Genomic DNA, 16155 nt, shown 5'->3' with positions numbered 1-16155 from the left:
CCCGTGGGCTTTGCAGCAGCAATCTGTAAAGTAATTATGAACTGAAGTTATGACATACATGTTAGCAAAAGTACAATATTTTCCTCAAATGTATTGAAGTGGAATAATGAATTGGCAGAAAATGGGAATACTTGGGTTCAAATGCCTTAATTTTACTTGTGTACAGTTCTTGAGTAAATAACATATTCTTATTGTTATGCCCAGAGTTAAGAAGGAGAGGACAAACAAATCAGTAGTAGGCAGTAGTTTATTGAACATGAGTTTAAATTTGTTGTGTACTTGTCAAAAGTTGGCTGTCCTTTTCTTGTAGAGCTAATTAGCAACAGTTGGTATGCTTACAAGCTAAATTAAAATTACAAGGAACATTTAACTGGTTACAAAACAGCCTCAGTTTAACACTGATGCCTCTAAATGACCTTCAAATCAGACAAGTCAATCTAAATCTATATAACTGGTTCAAACTCTGATGGCAGAGCTTCTGATGCACAAAATTGGTGGATGCATATGCAGCTATTTGCTAACATATTCACCATAACAACTTATACTATTATAAATAGATGATTATATTTTAGTGTTGTGTTTTAAATTGAATGTTCTGCTGCCAAACAAGTTAATAAACAATAAGAATAATGCAGATTTGAAGCAGATGAAGGTGTCAGTTGTGTTATGTAATGCCATACAGTCTCAACTATGGAAAGCAGTACTTCAAGGATTAGCCCTTGATTATTTTATGTTCTCTATTTTAATTTTTATTTTAATTTTTATTCTTGTTTTTTTTTGGTATGTATTCAAAATCAAGGCCTTGGCTAACGCACATTTAATATTTAATAGCAACCACACAATACAACCAAGTTTTGGGATGGCTAGTGCTGGAATAATATGGCTTGTTATTACAGACATAATGACAGAGTCTGACCACTGGGTGGTGCTGTGGGGCAACGGGAGCACGTGCACGCTCTCAGGACAGTTATACAACAGGTCATCCTGCTCCACCCTGCAGTGCGTGCAGCCACAACTGATCCCAGGATAAGAATAACATCCACAGTGAAAACTAATCAGTCAATTAGAGAAAGGATAAAAAGCAAATTGGGACAAAAAGAGTTGATTTTATCATGAAAATCCCTGGGTGTGTTTTAATGCAGTCAAATGTTAGGATCCATTTTTACACAATACATCTAGAGCATTTTTCCACAGGGAAGTGCTTGTGAAAGTGACTGTCGAGGTGAGCAGAGGGTGTAAGTGGGCTACAAAACATGCACTAGCACACATGCTCCCTGCCCAGTGCCCAGGGGGAGTGTGAGTGTCAGCGAACCCAGTCTGTTCCCTGCAGTGACAGCACACAAGTTTATTTATTCCATGATCAGTAACACTGTCAGTCAGTGCATCACAGGAGAGAGCAGCACAGCCTCAGGTGCCTCAACGCAGCCTCTGGTCAATCCCAAAACACTGGAAGAGCATCACATTACACACATTGGATGAAGTGAGAGGTCTGCACAGAGCCCAAAGGATACCAAAAAACGACACCCACCTTGCTGCCATGCCACCCGAATATGGAGCAGCTTCTTTCTCCAGGCTGTGAGACATCTGAACTCATCAACACTCCACTGTAATTTTTAAAAAATCCTTTCTTTAGCAAAAAGAGACTTTTGTTCTACAGCCCTGGTTCTACAGCCCTTACATTTAATTACGGGAAGATACAAGGTACAAAGTTAGGCTGAGGTTATTCATTCCTCTTTGTACAACACCGGGCTGCATAACCAAATGAATATTTGTAAACTCCTTACTCCCATTACTGTACACATATACACAGTTATTATTACAGAGATATTCATAAACAGGTAGTGCCTCTTTTGACTCTGCATCAGGGTGAATGTAAACAGCAGCAACTACATGGTGATGATACTGTGGTCAGCATCTTCATATCAAAAGCTCAAAATCAAGTAAACACTGTCCATCATTGGGGCTCAGTTGGTAGAGCAGGCGTCCCATGTGCAGAGGCTTTGTCCTCGCTGCAGCGGACCTAGGTTCAACTCCCGGCCTGGGTCCCTTTGCTGCGTGTCACTCCCCCTCTCTCTCTCCCCCTGTTTCCTGTCACCTCTTCAACTGTACTATGCATGAAAGGCCAAAAAAAAAAAAATACTTTAAAAAAAACAACAACAACACTGTCCATCACCTCTGACTGTGTGCGAGCGCCAAGCATCGATATTATAAACACAAAGTCCACCTCTCCTCATCCAGCTGTGGTCCTGCTCTCAGTCCGCCTGTCAGGTGCAACAGCTCGATCCAAGACGTTGCAGTCAGGACAGGTCTCTGTGGACACAACAGTCTCTGATATAATCATGTTTGTCCAGCCTGAGTCCCATTTTGTCCATTTCCTTTTCCTTTGACCAGACATTAACTAGCAGCGGCCTTAAACCACACTGGATTAGCATGGCTCTTACTCCGGGTGTCTTCCTCCCTTGGGTGAAATGGTCAGGTCGGGTGGTCAAAGTCTGCTGCTCCTGATCCAAACACCTGCTTTCTTCCTCCAGATGATGACAGTTTTTCTGCAATGGGCAGAAAGTGTTTCAGTAACAAAGCTGAAAACAATGATGAGCAAGACAAAATAAATGTAGTATGATCTGAGGCTGCTGCTTCATGTGCCACTGTGGCCATAGCAACATAAATACGACAGATTGTAGGGACTCTTTTTAAAACCTGCCTGTTAAAAGTGTCTCAAGTTTCGGGAACTTGCGGGAGAACCACTTATCATTAACACTTTTTTTGTTTGAATATTCAAAAGCTAAATAAAATGAACAACAGAATATTAAGAAATAACAGGTCTAAGGACTAGCAGAGTGCTCTGAGCTCCCAGTTTGGGCAAAGTGTATAACAGTATCTATGACAGGAACGCGGGCTAACTGAGCTAACGGTTAGTGGTGAATCTGGTGAGATTTGTTTGGAGTATGAATTCAGCGGGCAGCCAATTTCTCATATATAAAGCAACAAACTATAAAGTCCTGGAGAAGAGAGTTGATCTTGGCGTCTCATCCTGATGCTTTAGGTTGGCAGCTTGGATCAGATGGTAACCTAAAGCGTCAGTATTTGATGATCAGGTGAGACACAACAACCAACTTTCTTACACCAGGAATGTACAGCCTGTTGCTTTACGGTAAAACAAACAAAACACAAGTGCTATTTACTGTATTTGAAGATGTTGTTTTTTTTTATGATATGCATTGAAAATGTAGAGCTTTTCCACTTTGTACAGAGCAGTTCGGATCTACAGCCTTATTACCACAGTTATGAGCTAATTGATGACGATAGATAGAGAGATAATGGATGGTGCCAACCGGTCCTGGTCTCCCCAACACTGTTAATAAAACAAGAGGCCAGAAATAGCAGAGCGGGCGGTGTTCTCATTGGTCACCACGGAGTGAGGACGGTGACATGGAGGCGTTAGGACCCAGCCAGCAGGTTGAGGGCTCTCCCCCTGCTGTCGGTGTGCTGGCAGACGTGCGGAGAGAAACGCGGCTCCGGTGCTGAGGAGAGAGGCTGGAGGAGGGACGGCTCAGCGGCATCACCCGGTAAGAGACTCAACAGTTTGTCACGACCCGTATTCTGCCATCCCGAGCGACCTCACACCTCACCTCTTGTCTACTAAAATAATTCAGTGTGTGGCCGGTGTGTCACTGCCACATGGATATTAATAGCCACATTTATTTATCCTGAATGTCCGTTACATGGTGTGATTTGTCATTTGTGATGCTCGGTGTCCCACGTGATCAGCCGCCCATGTCGTGACATCTCGTGACGTGAGGAGCTCGTGCAGGTTAGCTGGTGTTGGCTCCTCTGATGTAAGTGGCATGTTGTGTGGAGTGACGTTACTTCAGCTCGAGCAAGTCAGAAACCCTTTACTCTGACGTCACACCCATCAATGTTAATCTCCCTTCTCAGAGTGAAATGTAGGATTAAGTTTAAAAGAAACATGTTCATACTATAGACGTGCCGCACCACTGCATACATAGATGTGATGTAAAGGAACTTGCGACGTATTTCTGATTAGTAAGATCATTTTCTTAAAGGAACAGTTCACCCAAAACCCCTCCATGCTGATGGACAGTCAGGTGAACTTTGTGAGTCCTCAAAATATTTCTGGAGCTTCACAGAAAGATGGCGTTGCATCATTCTCCGAAACAACTGAAGTAGCTGGGAACTTGTTTTACAACAGAAAAACCTCAAATGAATAAATACATTACATAAATACACTAAAATAGCTTCAGGTCAAGTGGGCATACCATGTAATGACAACCTCATCCTCATGTGCCAACCTCAACCTCTTCTGATGCACACCAGCCCCACATATACTTTTTCCCATATATTGATTTAATGATCCATTCTGTCCAATAACATTTGTGCAGTGTAGAAGGGCAGAATCATTAAATTGTTCATTCCCATTCAAGTTAGCAGAGGGTGAGAGCAGAAGTTAGTTGCTGGGCCAGTGACCGTCCATAGTGAGCGCGCTCTATGAGCCTCAGTGTGGAAGCTATGCTGAAGATCCAGGTCATTTTACACACAGGAAGTCAAACTTATGGCTTCATGCACCACTGAGCAACTTTCATAGGAATGCATGGGACTCCGCCCACAAAGCTGTGTCCAGATTTCCCTTACTGCGTCCATGGGCTGGTGTCTCTGCAAGCCCTAGAGGTTATTTACATCCTCGACGTGTGGTCAAGCTGTGCACTACTGTTTTAAGCCTCGCATCTCCAGTGAAGATTTAATCTTTAAGTATGTAAATGAAATATTTTCAAATCAATTTGGGATCTCTGGGAGTTTTTTGCTCGATTCATTGAGCGTAATCAGTCAAAATAAATAAAGAAATACATTAAGAAGGAAATCCAGTTTCTTACATGTTTTGCTGTTATCTTCCTGGTATATAGGTCACAGCGGTGTAAACATCTCAATCAACTTTGACAGCTGTTCCATTGAAGAAAATGCCACAATAAACCCCCAAATTGTAATATTTCTTTATTTTAAAAAAAGTACCTTATACGACAGAAAAATCATTAATAAGAACAGATTTTCTTTCTTCCCTGATCTCTATTAAGCTCTAAAGAAGCACTCTTGGTTTTTGTCAATGCACCCAATCATGTCCCCTAACTTCCATGTCACTGTTATATCGGTGCTGTAAAATTCAATCGTGAAATTTTTTTTTAAGAATGTCATTATTGAGCCAGAGGACATTTTAACTGAATCAGTCAGTTTGATTTTCAGCACACGGAACAACATCAAGACTTTAATATTCAGCACATTTTCATGAAAGCAGATATTACAGTCCAACAATATTCCCAGCAGTGAATTCAGTATGCTTTTCAGAGCTGTGCATGACATTGTAATAAAGCAGCATATTTCCCTGGAGACTGTCTGAAACATCAGCTCTGGTGGTCAATAGTTTCTTTTTTAGGTGGGTACCATCACATTCCCTCCTGTGTCAGCCTCGAAATGATCATGTTACCCGGAGACACTGGATTGCTAGCTGTTCTGGCCTGAGCCCAGCCTGTATTTTTACCCACTCAGCTCGTTCCTTCAGCTCTTCAACAGGTTGTAAATTAGTGGATGGGGCCACTAGCCGTTTCCTCACTGTCCAAACAGTAGCTGATTGTCTTTACTGCTTTGATTTGTAGAAATCTAGAGAGAGGGAGAGAAGTGTCTCCTGGGACTTTTAAGATGCTAACAAATGCATCTTGGCCACATTCCTTTTTAGGCATTGCACACACACACACACACACACACACACACACACACACACACACACACACACACCTACACAGTACACACATGAATGTAGGGCTGTAGTTGGCTGAAGAATAATGTGTGGTCGTGATAGTTAAAGTAATGTCTGGCTCCACAGCCCAGTCAAAAATAAATCAAACACTGTATTACACTAATAGTTACACTTGCTGGTCACTGCTGGCTTGTAAATACTTCACTGGTTCGAATAGAGGAGGGAAAATAGTTAAATCAGCTGCTAAGGAATTAGATAATATCTCAATGTGAAATGAATTATTTTGTAAATAGTTTTTGTGGTGAGTTTACAGTTTACTTGAGTTTACAATGCAATCCACATTTTGGGATGATCACACAAGAGACAGAGACAGTGAAAGTGCTGACTTTAATTGAAGGATGCTTACAAGTGCATTACATGAACCGCTTAGTAATTACAGAGGTTTTTACAAATACTCTGCTAATTGTACGAGAACATCGATGTAAAAATCAAACAAGCCAGAAAGAAGATGCCATACTGGATAACCGTTCTCAAATACACTTCGGTCGACGTCTGCCGGAATTCTTCAGCCCACAGACGTGCAGCTGCTGGCGCTCTGAGAGGCGTGTGCTGCAGTCATCTTCACTTCCTGCTTGATTCATTGAGGGTGGGGTGAGGAACGGGCCTGCCTTCAGTTCGGTATCTTTAGCCATAAAACATGATAGGTTACACTGAAGTCAGGCAAGTCAGACTGAGCATCCTACTGTGGAGCTTTGAAAACACCTTGGCTGGCTCATCTGTTTAGTATCATTATCCATATTGTTGTTGTGTTATCTGCAATGTACTGAAACATGTGATTCTAGTAACTAACTAGTAAAACTGAGGCTGCAGCTAGAAAGTAAAGCATTATGCTGCTGTGACAGATTATTTGCTGTCAAACTCAGTCTGATCTTATTTTTTTCATACTAGAAAGAGCTAGATCTGCTCTGCAAAAGAAGTCGCTGTTTGTCTTAACTAAAGTAAAATCTCATATAGTTTTGTGTCAAAGCCGCTCAGTGAGCTACATCGTCTCATTCAACACACATCAGCAACACCAACATGGCCGTCACAGCAGCCTAGAAAAGGTATTAAAAAAGATATAAAACACAATAAGTTTGGTCATATTGACAACCTGACACAGTTATGTGAAAGGAGAGATGGTCAGTTCTGTGAGCAGCTCTACAATGATTAAGTCACAGGTTTTTTCATGGACCGAGTGTTCAACGAGACAATGTCACTAACGTCACTGTCACCAACACTGCTCTGGTGCTCCCAGCTTCCAGTCTGGCCAGACTCAGCAGTTAATAGGACTGCTAGCTACACAGCTAACTGAGTCAACAAGCTAATGGCAGTTTCAGGTAGCAGCTGTTGGTGGTTACTCTGGTGACATGACCCTATTCATTTGACAGATGGTGTGACAGGCGGTTTAAAAACAAAACTATGTTTGAGTCCTTTGCCCAACATTCACAGAAAAAGATCAGAACAAAACAATATCTTATAGAATGAAGTGTCGATGATGAGTTCAGCAGTCTCACAGTCCGGGGAAAGAAGCTGCTCTGTAGTCTGGTGGTATGACAGCTTCTACTTTTACTTCTGTATTTTTTTGTCAGATGGCAGCAGGTGAACAGACTGTGGCTGGGGTAGGTGTTGGTACATATTGCACTTTCAAGGGACCAAAAAAGTGTCAAATGCTGCTCAGCTCTAATGGAGCTGAAGCTTTAAGAGTTTCTGGCAGTTCAACATAATTATAATTATATCACAGTTCATTTAAAAATGGTATTTACTACATTAAACATGGGAGCAGTCTAATTTCTGGTGGCCTTTATTCATGATGCATCATTAGATTAGATGTGCAGTGAAAGTTGATCTAAATGCTTACTGTCATTTTCATGTTTCCATCAGGTTCTCTGTCTGCCCCTTTACAAAAATAGCCCCAGAGCATCATGGGAGGTGTGGCACTGGACGTGGGTGCAGGAGGGGTGAAGGCTCCAGATGGAGGGTGGGGCTGGGCAGTGCTTGCAGGCTGTTTTGTCATCACTGGCTTCTCCTACGCATTCCCTAAAGCAGTCAGTGTGTTTTTCAAAGAGCTGATCAGGGAGTTCGGGGTGGGATACAGTGACACTGCCTGGATCTCCTCTATTCTGCTGGCCATGCTCTACGGCACAGGTAGGCTGCAGATTGTACAGTACATACGGTGTAACACACATACAGCCGGTTGAAACAAGAAACAGCTGAATGTTTTAAAGTAGCCTTGCATAATTACCATGTTCATGAAGCGACTGTGAACAATCAACAAGATGGTGATTTTATTATGGTCTACATCTTCATATCTAAAGTTAAATAAATGTCCAGTTTTTATATGAGAGTATGAGTACTCTGAACAACATGAATCTCTTAGATATGCTTGTTTTGTTAATGGTCTTTATCTTTCTCACCATAATACTGAGGACTTTCTACTGACTGCATTCATTCACTTCACTAATTTTAAACTTGATAAACTTGAACTTGATACAAGACTGTTGGGCCTTGGTGGAGGTATGCTCTCTACTGAGGGCCATTCTAGTTCTCTTAAGGACATTTGAACATGGTTAAAGAAACAACAGTGATGCTTGTTTGCTACCTGACCACAAGCCAGATGAAAAGATATCAACTTCATCGTTCCAGCTTCTAAAATCTCCAAAGCTGTCTTGTGTACATGCTCCAGGCCACTCAGACACACTGCCTGACTCAGTGCGTCACTTATTCTCCAGGTCCTCTGTGCAGTGTGCTGGTCAACCGCTTCGGATGTCGTCCAGTGATGATGGTAGGCGGCCTCTTTGCCTCTCTGGGAATGATCCTGGCCTCCTTCTCCACCAGCATCATCCACATCTACCTCTCTGCTGGAGTTGTTACAGGTCTGACTTAGAGGTCTGCTCAGAGTTTCCAACCTTTTGTAGAGATGGTAAACTTTGGGTGACCTTACAAATCCCTATGTGCAACACAATAGATCTGGTGTTTGATGGCTGCATGTATGCTTACATAAAGAAAGTATAAGAATGTAAACAACTCTGTTTCCTCTACTGCAGGTTTGGGGTTAGCCCTGAACTTCCAACCATCTCTAATTATGCTCAACCGCTACTTCAGTGAGAAGCGTCCTCTGGCCAATGGGCTATCAGCAGCAGGAAGCCCTGTGGCCCTGTGCTGCCTCTCACCACTGGGCCAGGTCCTCCAGTACCAGTACGGATGGAGGGGGGGCTTCCTGATCTTGGGTGGCATTCTACTCAACTGTTGTGTGTGTGCGGCCCTCATGAAACCTCTGGTGGCCCCCAAGACACATAAGGCTACAGACCTGGAGCAGGACGAAGAGGAAGGAACAGAGGGAGCAGAGACGAAGAAGAAGCCCAAAGCCAAACTGTTGGACTTCTCTGTTTTTAAAGACTGTGGGTTTCTCATCTACACGGTGGCGGCGTCCATCATGGTCCTGGGGCTGTTTGTGCCTCCTGTGTTTGTTGTGAGCTATGCTAAAGAGCTTGGGAATGAGGACACCAAATCAGCTCTGCTGCTCACTATCCTGGGCTTCATTGACATTTTTGCGCGGCCCACGTGCGGTGTGATCGCTGGACTGAAATGGGTGCGTCCTCGTTGTGTCTACCTCTTCAGCTTTGCTATGATCTTCAATGGAACCACTGACCTCATCGGATCACAGGTGAGTCATTGCTCGCACATTAGGAACTTTGGATGAAAAGTGTAGTCTCCTGATGTAAAACCTTGGTTTTGCTCTTCCTTTCCAATTCATTTCATACTTGTTCCCAGGCCAAGGACTATGCATCGCTAGTGGTCTTCTGCATCTTCTTTGGTATCTCCTATGGTATGGTGGGTGCGCTGCAGTTCGAGGTTCTCATGACAATAGTTGGTACTGAGAAGTTCTCCAGCGCCATTGGCCTGGTCCTGCTCATGGAGGCCATTTGTGTGCTGGTGGGGCCTCCTAGTGCAGGTCAGTAATCACACAAACTACAACATGAACTTGTTGGACTACATTGCCTAATTTAATGTAAAGGTTTTACTGATAGTAAGCCTTTTTTTGCTTTTAATATTGTTGTGGCACAGGTAGTACTAGAGACATGATACCAGCTACTAACAGGCCACATCATATCATTTAGGTTTACATGTAAGAGCAGGCAGAAACGAAGACAACATATTTCAGAGATAAAGGTTCATAAAAGTTAAGATCCACCCTGTGAGAAAAAAAGTCAATGATGACTTACTATTTTCAGTCTTTTGTCCAGTTTGGTTAGGTTTACACAACACAACAACAAACTAGTTGGTTAGGTTTAGGAAATGGTCATGGTTTGGGTTAAGATAGACCTGTTCACAACATTGACCAAAAAGCACTGAAGGTAAACTTCACAGAATGTGCTGTTGCATCATTCGACTGATTTTGATAGAGCATGTCACAAATGTAGGCTACTGTGCCTTGTGACTGAATCAATATGTTCATAATGTCCTTCTGCATTATTTATTCCCGGGTGCACAGAATAGCTTTAGGGGAAAAGAAGTCAACCAGGATGTAGTTAGGTACTGCAGCCAGCCCACATACCTGGGCCAGCCTGTCACACATTAGCAAGAAAAGATAAAGCCAATCCTTCAGTGATACTGGTTTATGGAGGCGGGACTAGTAGACAGCAAGATCTGTTAACTGTTTGTGTACATTTACTCAAGTACATCTGTTAAATTATTTTCATATATCTGCAATCAGATTTTAACAGTGTCTATATACACAGTTAATATACTGCATTTATCTGTAGTTACTTTTACCTGTGTCTTTCAAACCTTACATTTATTGCAAGAAAATTACTTTTCATACTTAAGTACATATCATATCTGATATATCTGATACTGATTGACTTTCACTCAAGAACTACTTGTATGGGTGACTTTGTGTACTTTATGAAAGAGAGATGAGAGACACTCTTGGAAAATAGGTTTTAAATCTCAATGAGTTTCTTACCTGGTTAAGTAAAGGATTTTGATTGATTGACAATGTGGTTACGTGGTTCGTATCAGACTGGAAATATTCAAAGACAATGGATTTTATTGGTAGCCATCGGTGGAAGAGGCTAACACAGTAGCTCTAAAATCTCAACAACATGTGTTGTGTGGAGGAACAGCAGGTTGGGTAGGCAAAGGCAGTTAGGATGAGTGCACGTATTAAAAATATGTATATCTGCAGTATTTGATTGTCCAAAAATGTGTGTTTATCTTCCATTTTATCCTCTCATCTGCGTCTCTGTTTCTCTGTCCTCTGCCTCAGGCCGACTTCTTGACGCCACCAAGAACTACATGTATGTCTTCCTGCTGGCAGGAAGTGAGGTGGTCCTCTCAGCTGTGGTCCTGGCTACTTGTAACTTCCTGTTTATCAGAAAGAAACCATCAACACCAGCAGACAAGCTTGAAAATATCACAGTGACCGACGAGGCCAAGACGGACGAGGGCATCAAGCCCGCCGAAATGCATGACGAGGAGGAGAAAGGAGCAAGAGAGGAGCAAGAGAAGGAGAAGGAGATGATAAAGAATTCAAAGGAGGAGAGGGTGACAGACAAAGAGAAAGTAGAGGAGGTCAAGCTAGAGAGTTTAACAGTGGACTCACAGGAAGTGGAGCGGTTCTTGAAAGAGCCACAACAAAATGGCGACATGGCCACCAGTCCTGAAACATGCCTGTGAGCAGGATGGAGAGCGCTGGATGAGATTTTACCTGCCGCCAATACTCAATCCGTTTTTTGTTTTTTTTTCAAATAACCCTAGGGCAGGATGAAGTGTACTTCAGAGTGTTCTGATGAGCACCCCATTGGTTTGTTGTGCGTCTATTTCATTCAGTGTTTAATGCAGGTTTTTGTGTGTATCCTTTGCGGGGGCTTTGGTGGGAGGGATGATTGGTGTCACTGACGTATGAAATAATAGCAATGTTTTGTCACTGGATGTTTTAAAATGTGGTGGTTCATAGTATCTAATGGAAGAACTCAGTTACTCCACACTGCCTTCTCTATAGAGTTTATAACAGAAGTCAAAAGCTTTATTTTGATGTAGTCACCAGCAAATAAAGGTAAAGGACGATTGTGATGGTATTCTATATTCTTAGTGTCAACAAATCCCATGAAAATATCATGAGTACAAACTTCTTTTGATCATCTAGTGTAATAAATGTGTTGTTCCTGTCAAATAAACGGTAAAAAATTATATAAACAACAATCAATTTATTGCACTAAAGGCCTGGTTGCCAGTTAAAGGAGCAGTTCACCTAAAAGACAGTCAACATTTCAAACCTATATATTCTTGAAAAGAGGTGGCTATATTATGGTAGGCAAACTCAGTTTCATCATAACAATAGTTTTTAGATATCCCAGTCTCTGATTTCCCTTTAGAATGATGAATACAGACTATCACCAACTGGTGGTATGGAGGGTTATCTCCTCTCATGCACGTACAAGCCAGTTGGCCATCGACTGTAGTCTTTGTGTCTTCAAGTGCAGCTTTTTGGCTGGGAAACAGGAGATGTGATATAGCCTACTGTATCTTATTTTTTTTAAAGCCACAGAGCTGTGTCCTGCTGCAGGAAATACTGTAGCATCAAATGTGTATTCACCCACAGCTGAAAATAGTCACCCAACAGATGCATTACTTCCTCCCAGAAGCATTTCCAAAAAGACTACAGTGAGCTGTTGTTTAAGGAGATTGAATTACATTTTAAGTAATATATCTGTGAAGCCATTCGAAAGATTTGCCTCTGCAGTAGGAACCAATGGTCTCAGGGCTGAGAGCAAGTATTGAGGGATGGACTAACACACTGCAAGTCGTTTCATTGGATTTGTTGGCAGTAAATAGATATTAAAATCAGGCCAGCCTTCTCCTTTAAAAACAAAAGGCTGCTTTTTTCTTATAACGTGTGATGAAGAGTCAAAGAGCTCAACTGTGCAAGTAGGAAAATGAGTTTGCTTAAATTGGTTAACGTTTGCTGTTAAACAGCATGAAAGGCTCATTCCCCCCTCACCACCTGGTGTCATCACAGTCTAAGTATCCTCTCTTATGGTCCGTGTCACAGGTGAGGCAGGTTAGATGTTGAAGTGAGAAGTGCTCTGTGTCGTATCAGTATTAAATGGTTGCTACATGCATGGGCTGTTAATGTTGCAGTTGCTTGAAGATTGTTCTTGGTCCCGTGGTAGCGGTGTGATTCCCTCCTGGATCATAAGCAGGGCCCAAAAAATCCCAACATCTTTGTTCTGCTCTTCATCGCTGTGTTCCATGAGAGATTTACAGTCTTTTGAGATCCCCCTTCACTCGACAGGCTGGGCCTTTGAAGAGCACTGACATGTATGCCTATGACCACAGTTTACTGTTGACATCAAGCTTATGTGAGTTAAGAATTAGCATTTTTTTTTCCCCAGAAAAGCATGAAGTTCACATTGTGGTCTAAGAGTTGCCCAAGATAAAAGATCATGTCGTGGAGAGGCAGACCACAGCACGTGTTACTGTTAGAGCAGCAAAAATGGACTTCGAGGATCCTTCACTGAGCTGACTTTTAAGATGACTCTCATGTGGCCTTCATGCTTTGTATTGTCTGTACTCTCTCTGTGTGTGTATCAGTGAAAGAGAATATTAAAGGCAAATGTAGTTGATTTACAACTTTGCTCGTGCTTGCTTTTCACAGACGTTGCTGTTTAAAATGTAATTAGAGCCAACAAATGGTGGAATGGTGAGTGGTCATAAACGGAAGATCAAGGTTTTAAAATCACCGCTTTTCCCTCCAATGGGAATAGGAATAATTCAGTCATCAGTCATAATCCATACTACTAGCAATGCATCAAGTTTTGGTAGGTTGTCGTGATACCAGGCGCCCTTTAACATACAATATTTTTTTTTATAATTAATGGATCCATGCTTGTACTGACAAATCCACAGAAAGTTATCATCCAGAGCTGTTATTCCCCTCCGCTTGAGCATCTTTCAGCTCATTGTTTTGCTTTCAGTGATAATGTATTAATGTTGTGTTTCTGGCTAATTCCACTGTCTGCACAATAATCAATACGTTAATAATCCTTTTAGTGTTTAACAGATTCTCCATACTGACACTGCATACAGTGTTTACAGCAGTGGTTTCTAAGCTGCCTAAAAATCAGATCATCAAGTCCATCTCATACAGGGACTTTGAGTGACGACTTGAAAAGAATGAAGGATCATTCATTCATAATTCACAATCACAGCGACGCTCAGTGAAAAACTGGTCTTGGCTCCTTTTGCGACTGGGACAAAACCTGTGGAAAAATTCTCTATTGAAGTTAACTCACTACTTGTTTCTCTCCTCAATTCTGTCGCACCGGTCTCTACCGAGACAAGACGACCAAAGAAATCTACTTCCTGGTTTACTGATGAAACTCAAGATCTCAAGCAGGCCTGCAGGAAAACGGAGCGCGCATGGTGAAAATCTAAATTGGAAGTTTTTATCTTGCATAGCGTGATAGTGCTCTTAGTGCTGCTAGTACAGCATATTTCTCCGGCCTAATAAACAATAATGATAAACACAACACAATGATAAACTTACTCAAAAACCACAGTCAATAAGCTGTTCACCCTTTAATTCAAAGGATTTCTTAGATTTATTCTGTCAAAACATTGATAAGTTCAGAATCAAAATGATCTCTTCTTCTCTGACTTCATTGGCAATGTGAATTATCCTTCTGCAGCTCTCAGTTAGCCTCAGCTCTAAACACTTTTGAAAGTATCTCTCTTAAGATATTTCTTTAACTTGTCTCATCCTCAAAACCAACCACCTGCGTCCTGGACCTCCTTATGGCAAAGCTGTTTGAGGATCTATGTCAGCACTGGGAATTTATCAGTGATGACCGGTGTTGTCCCTGCTAGTTTTAAGTCTGTTGTGGTTAAGCTTCTACTTAACAAACCACACCTCGACCCAGGATCTTTAAATAATCATAGACCAGTATCCAACCGTCCCCGCTTCTCTAAAGTTTTAGAAAGAGTTGTGTCCCAGCAACTTTCAGGCCACCTACTGAATAACAATCTCCCGGAACATTTTCAACAGCTTTCAGAGCCTGTCACTCCACTCTTTATATATATCACCTCTTGGCCAAATTATTCAGAGTTATGGAATACATTTCCACTGCTGTGCGGACGACACTCAGCTGTATGTGTCCATAAAAGCTGATAATTCTAATAATTCTCAAATCACATCACTGCTTATATGTAGTGAAGAAATGGAAGTCAGAAAATGTTCCTGATCCTGATTCATGCCTTTGTTTTTCATCTAGGCTGGATTATTGCAATGCCTTATTTTCTGATCTGCTGCACGAGAGCTCTAAAAGTCTTCAGATGGTTCAGAATGCTTCAGCTAGAGTCTTATCACGTACAAGAAAATGTGATCATATTACACCAATCCTAGCCTCTCTGCTTTGGTTCCTAATCATATAGCTGCAGATGATGTACAAAACTGTACATGGCCTTGCCCCATGATACATGTCAGATCTTGTAATACCATATATTCCAATTTGTGCATTATGCTTTCAAAATTAAGGGCTCCTGAAGGTGCCGCAGAGCTTCTTCCTATCATGCCCTCTTCCTCTGGAATAACCTCCCAGCTTACATCAGACAATCTGGCTCTATTGACGCCTTTAAATTTAAACTCAAAACGTACTTCTTTGACTTAGCCTTTAATTAGTCCTTGACTTTGATTGCTACCTTCTTCAGTGGGTTGGTCTCAGTCTCAATGAGTTACCTAGAGCCTCCTCGTCCTCCTCCTCCTCCTCCTCCTCTCTTTTCATTCAGGCTGCCTTCTGATGCTACATGGGTCCCTGGGACCATCTCTCTCCCCTGGCTCCTGCTGCCTCACATTTTGATGCTTAAGGATTGTCATATCCTGGGCTCCGCTGGAACATTGCTCTCTTCGGTTGTACAGTATCTCTGTATATTTATTTATATGTAAAATTTGATGCCTTGTCACTCTGATCTTTTCTGTTTTACTGTTAATTATCTTGTGTGGCCTGCCCTCTTCCAGGTCACCACGGTGGAGAGGAGGTCAGGTAGCTCGGGCACCACTTGGCGATGCCTGCTCAGGCATCTCTTGGATCCTCACACTTTACATATATTATCATTTGAATCAGATATTCTGTCAATGCAACTTGCATGCGACATCTATTGCATGTCTGTCCGTCCTGGGAGAGGGATCCCTCCTCTGTGGCTCTTCCTGACGTTTCTTCCACCTTCTTTATTTTTTTTCCCTGTTAAAAGTTGTTTTTTTTCCGTCAACATGGCAAGTTTCTCCTCACTCCAATCAAGAGTCTAAGGGCAGAGGATGTCGTTCACTGTACAGATTGTAAAGCCCACTGAGG

The 16155-nt window shown here is 42.0% G+C and overlaps 1 protein-coding gene and 1 long non-coding RNA gene across 3 annotated transcripts; one reads left to right on the top strand and one right to left on the bottom strand.

Annotated features, from left to right (window-relative positions):
• Window positions 1-1101: 1101 nt before the first annotated feature.
• Window positions 1102-2635, bottom strand: LOC115576317 (uncharacterized). 2 transcript variants are annotated; one of them, XR_003982822.1, is made up of 2 exons: window positions 2225-2635; window positions 1102-2108 (listed from the first exon to the last, which is right to left on the bottom strand). It is a non-coding gene; the product is annotated as an uncharacterized LOC115576317 (long non-coding RNA). The 2 variants fall into 2 exon arrangements; XR_003982821.1 differs by having other exon boundaries at window positions 1102-2103.
• An 801-nt stretch (window positions 2636-3436) lies between these two features.
• On the top strand, window positions 3437-13438 carry slc16a3a (solute carrier family 16 member 3a). Its single transcript, XM_030408857.1, has 6 exons — window positions 3437-3566; window positions 7685-7948; window positions 8533-8676; window positions 8848-9467; window positions 9575-9755; window positions 11073-13438. Exons 2-6 carry the CDS (start codon window positions 7726-7728, stop codon window positions 11480-11482), a joined length of 1578 nt encoding a protein of 525 aa, XP_030264717.1. The 5' UTR covers window positions 3437-3566; window positions 7685-7725; the 3' UTR covers window positions 11483-13438.
• Window positions 13439-16155: the final 2717 nt, after the last annotated feature.

The sequence above is a fragment of the Sparus aurata genome, chromosome 23 (genome assembly GCF_900880675.1).
Source record: "Sparus aurata chromosome 23, fSpaAur1.1, whole genome shotgun sequence".
Classification (NCBI taxonomy): domain Eukaryota; kingdom Metazoa; phylum Chordata; class Actinopteri; order Spariformes; family Sparidae; genus Sparus; species Sparus aurata.
This window is presented reverse-complemented; position numbering and strand designations above follow the sequence as displayed.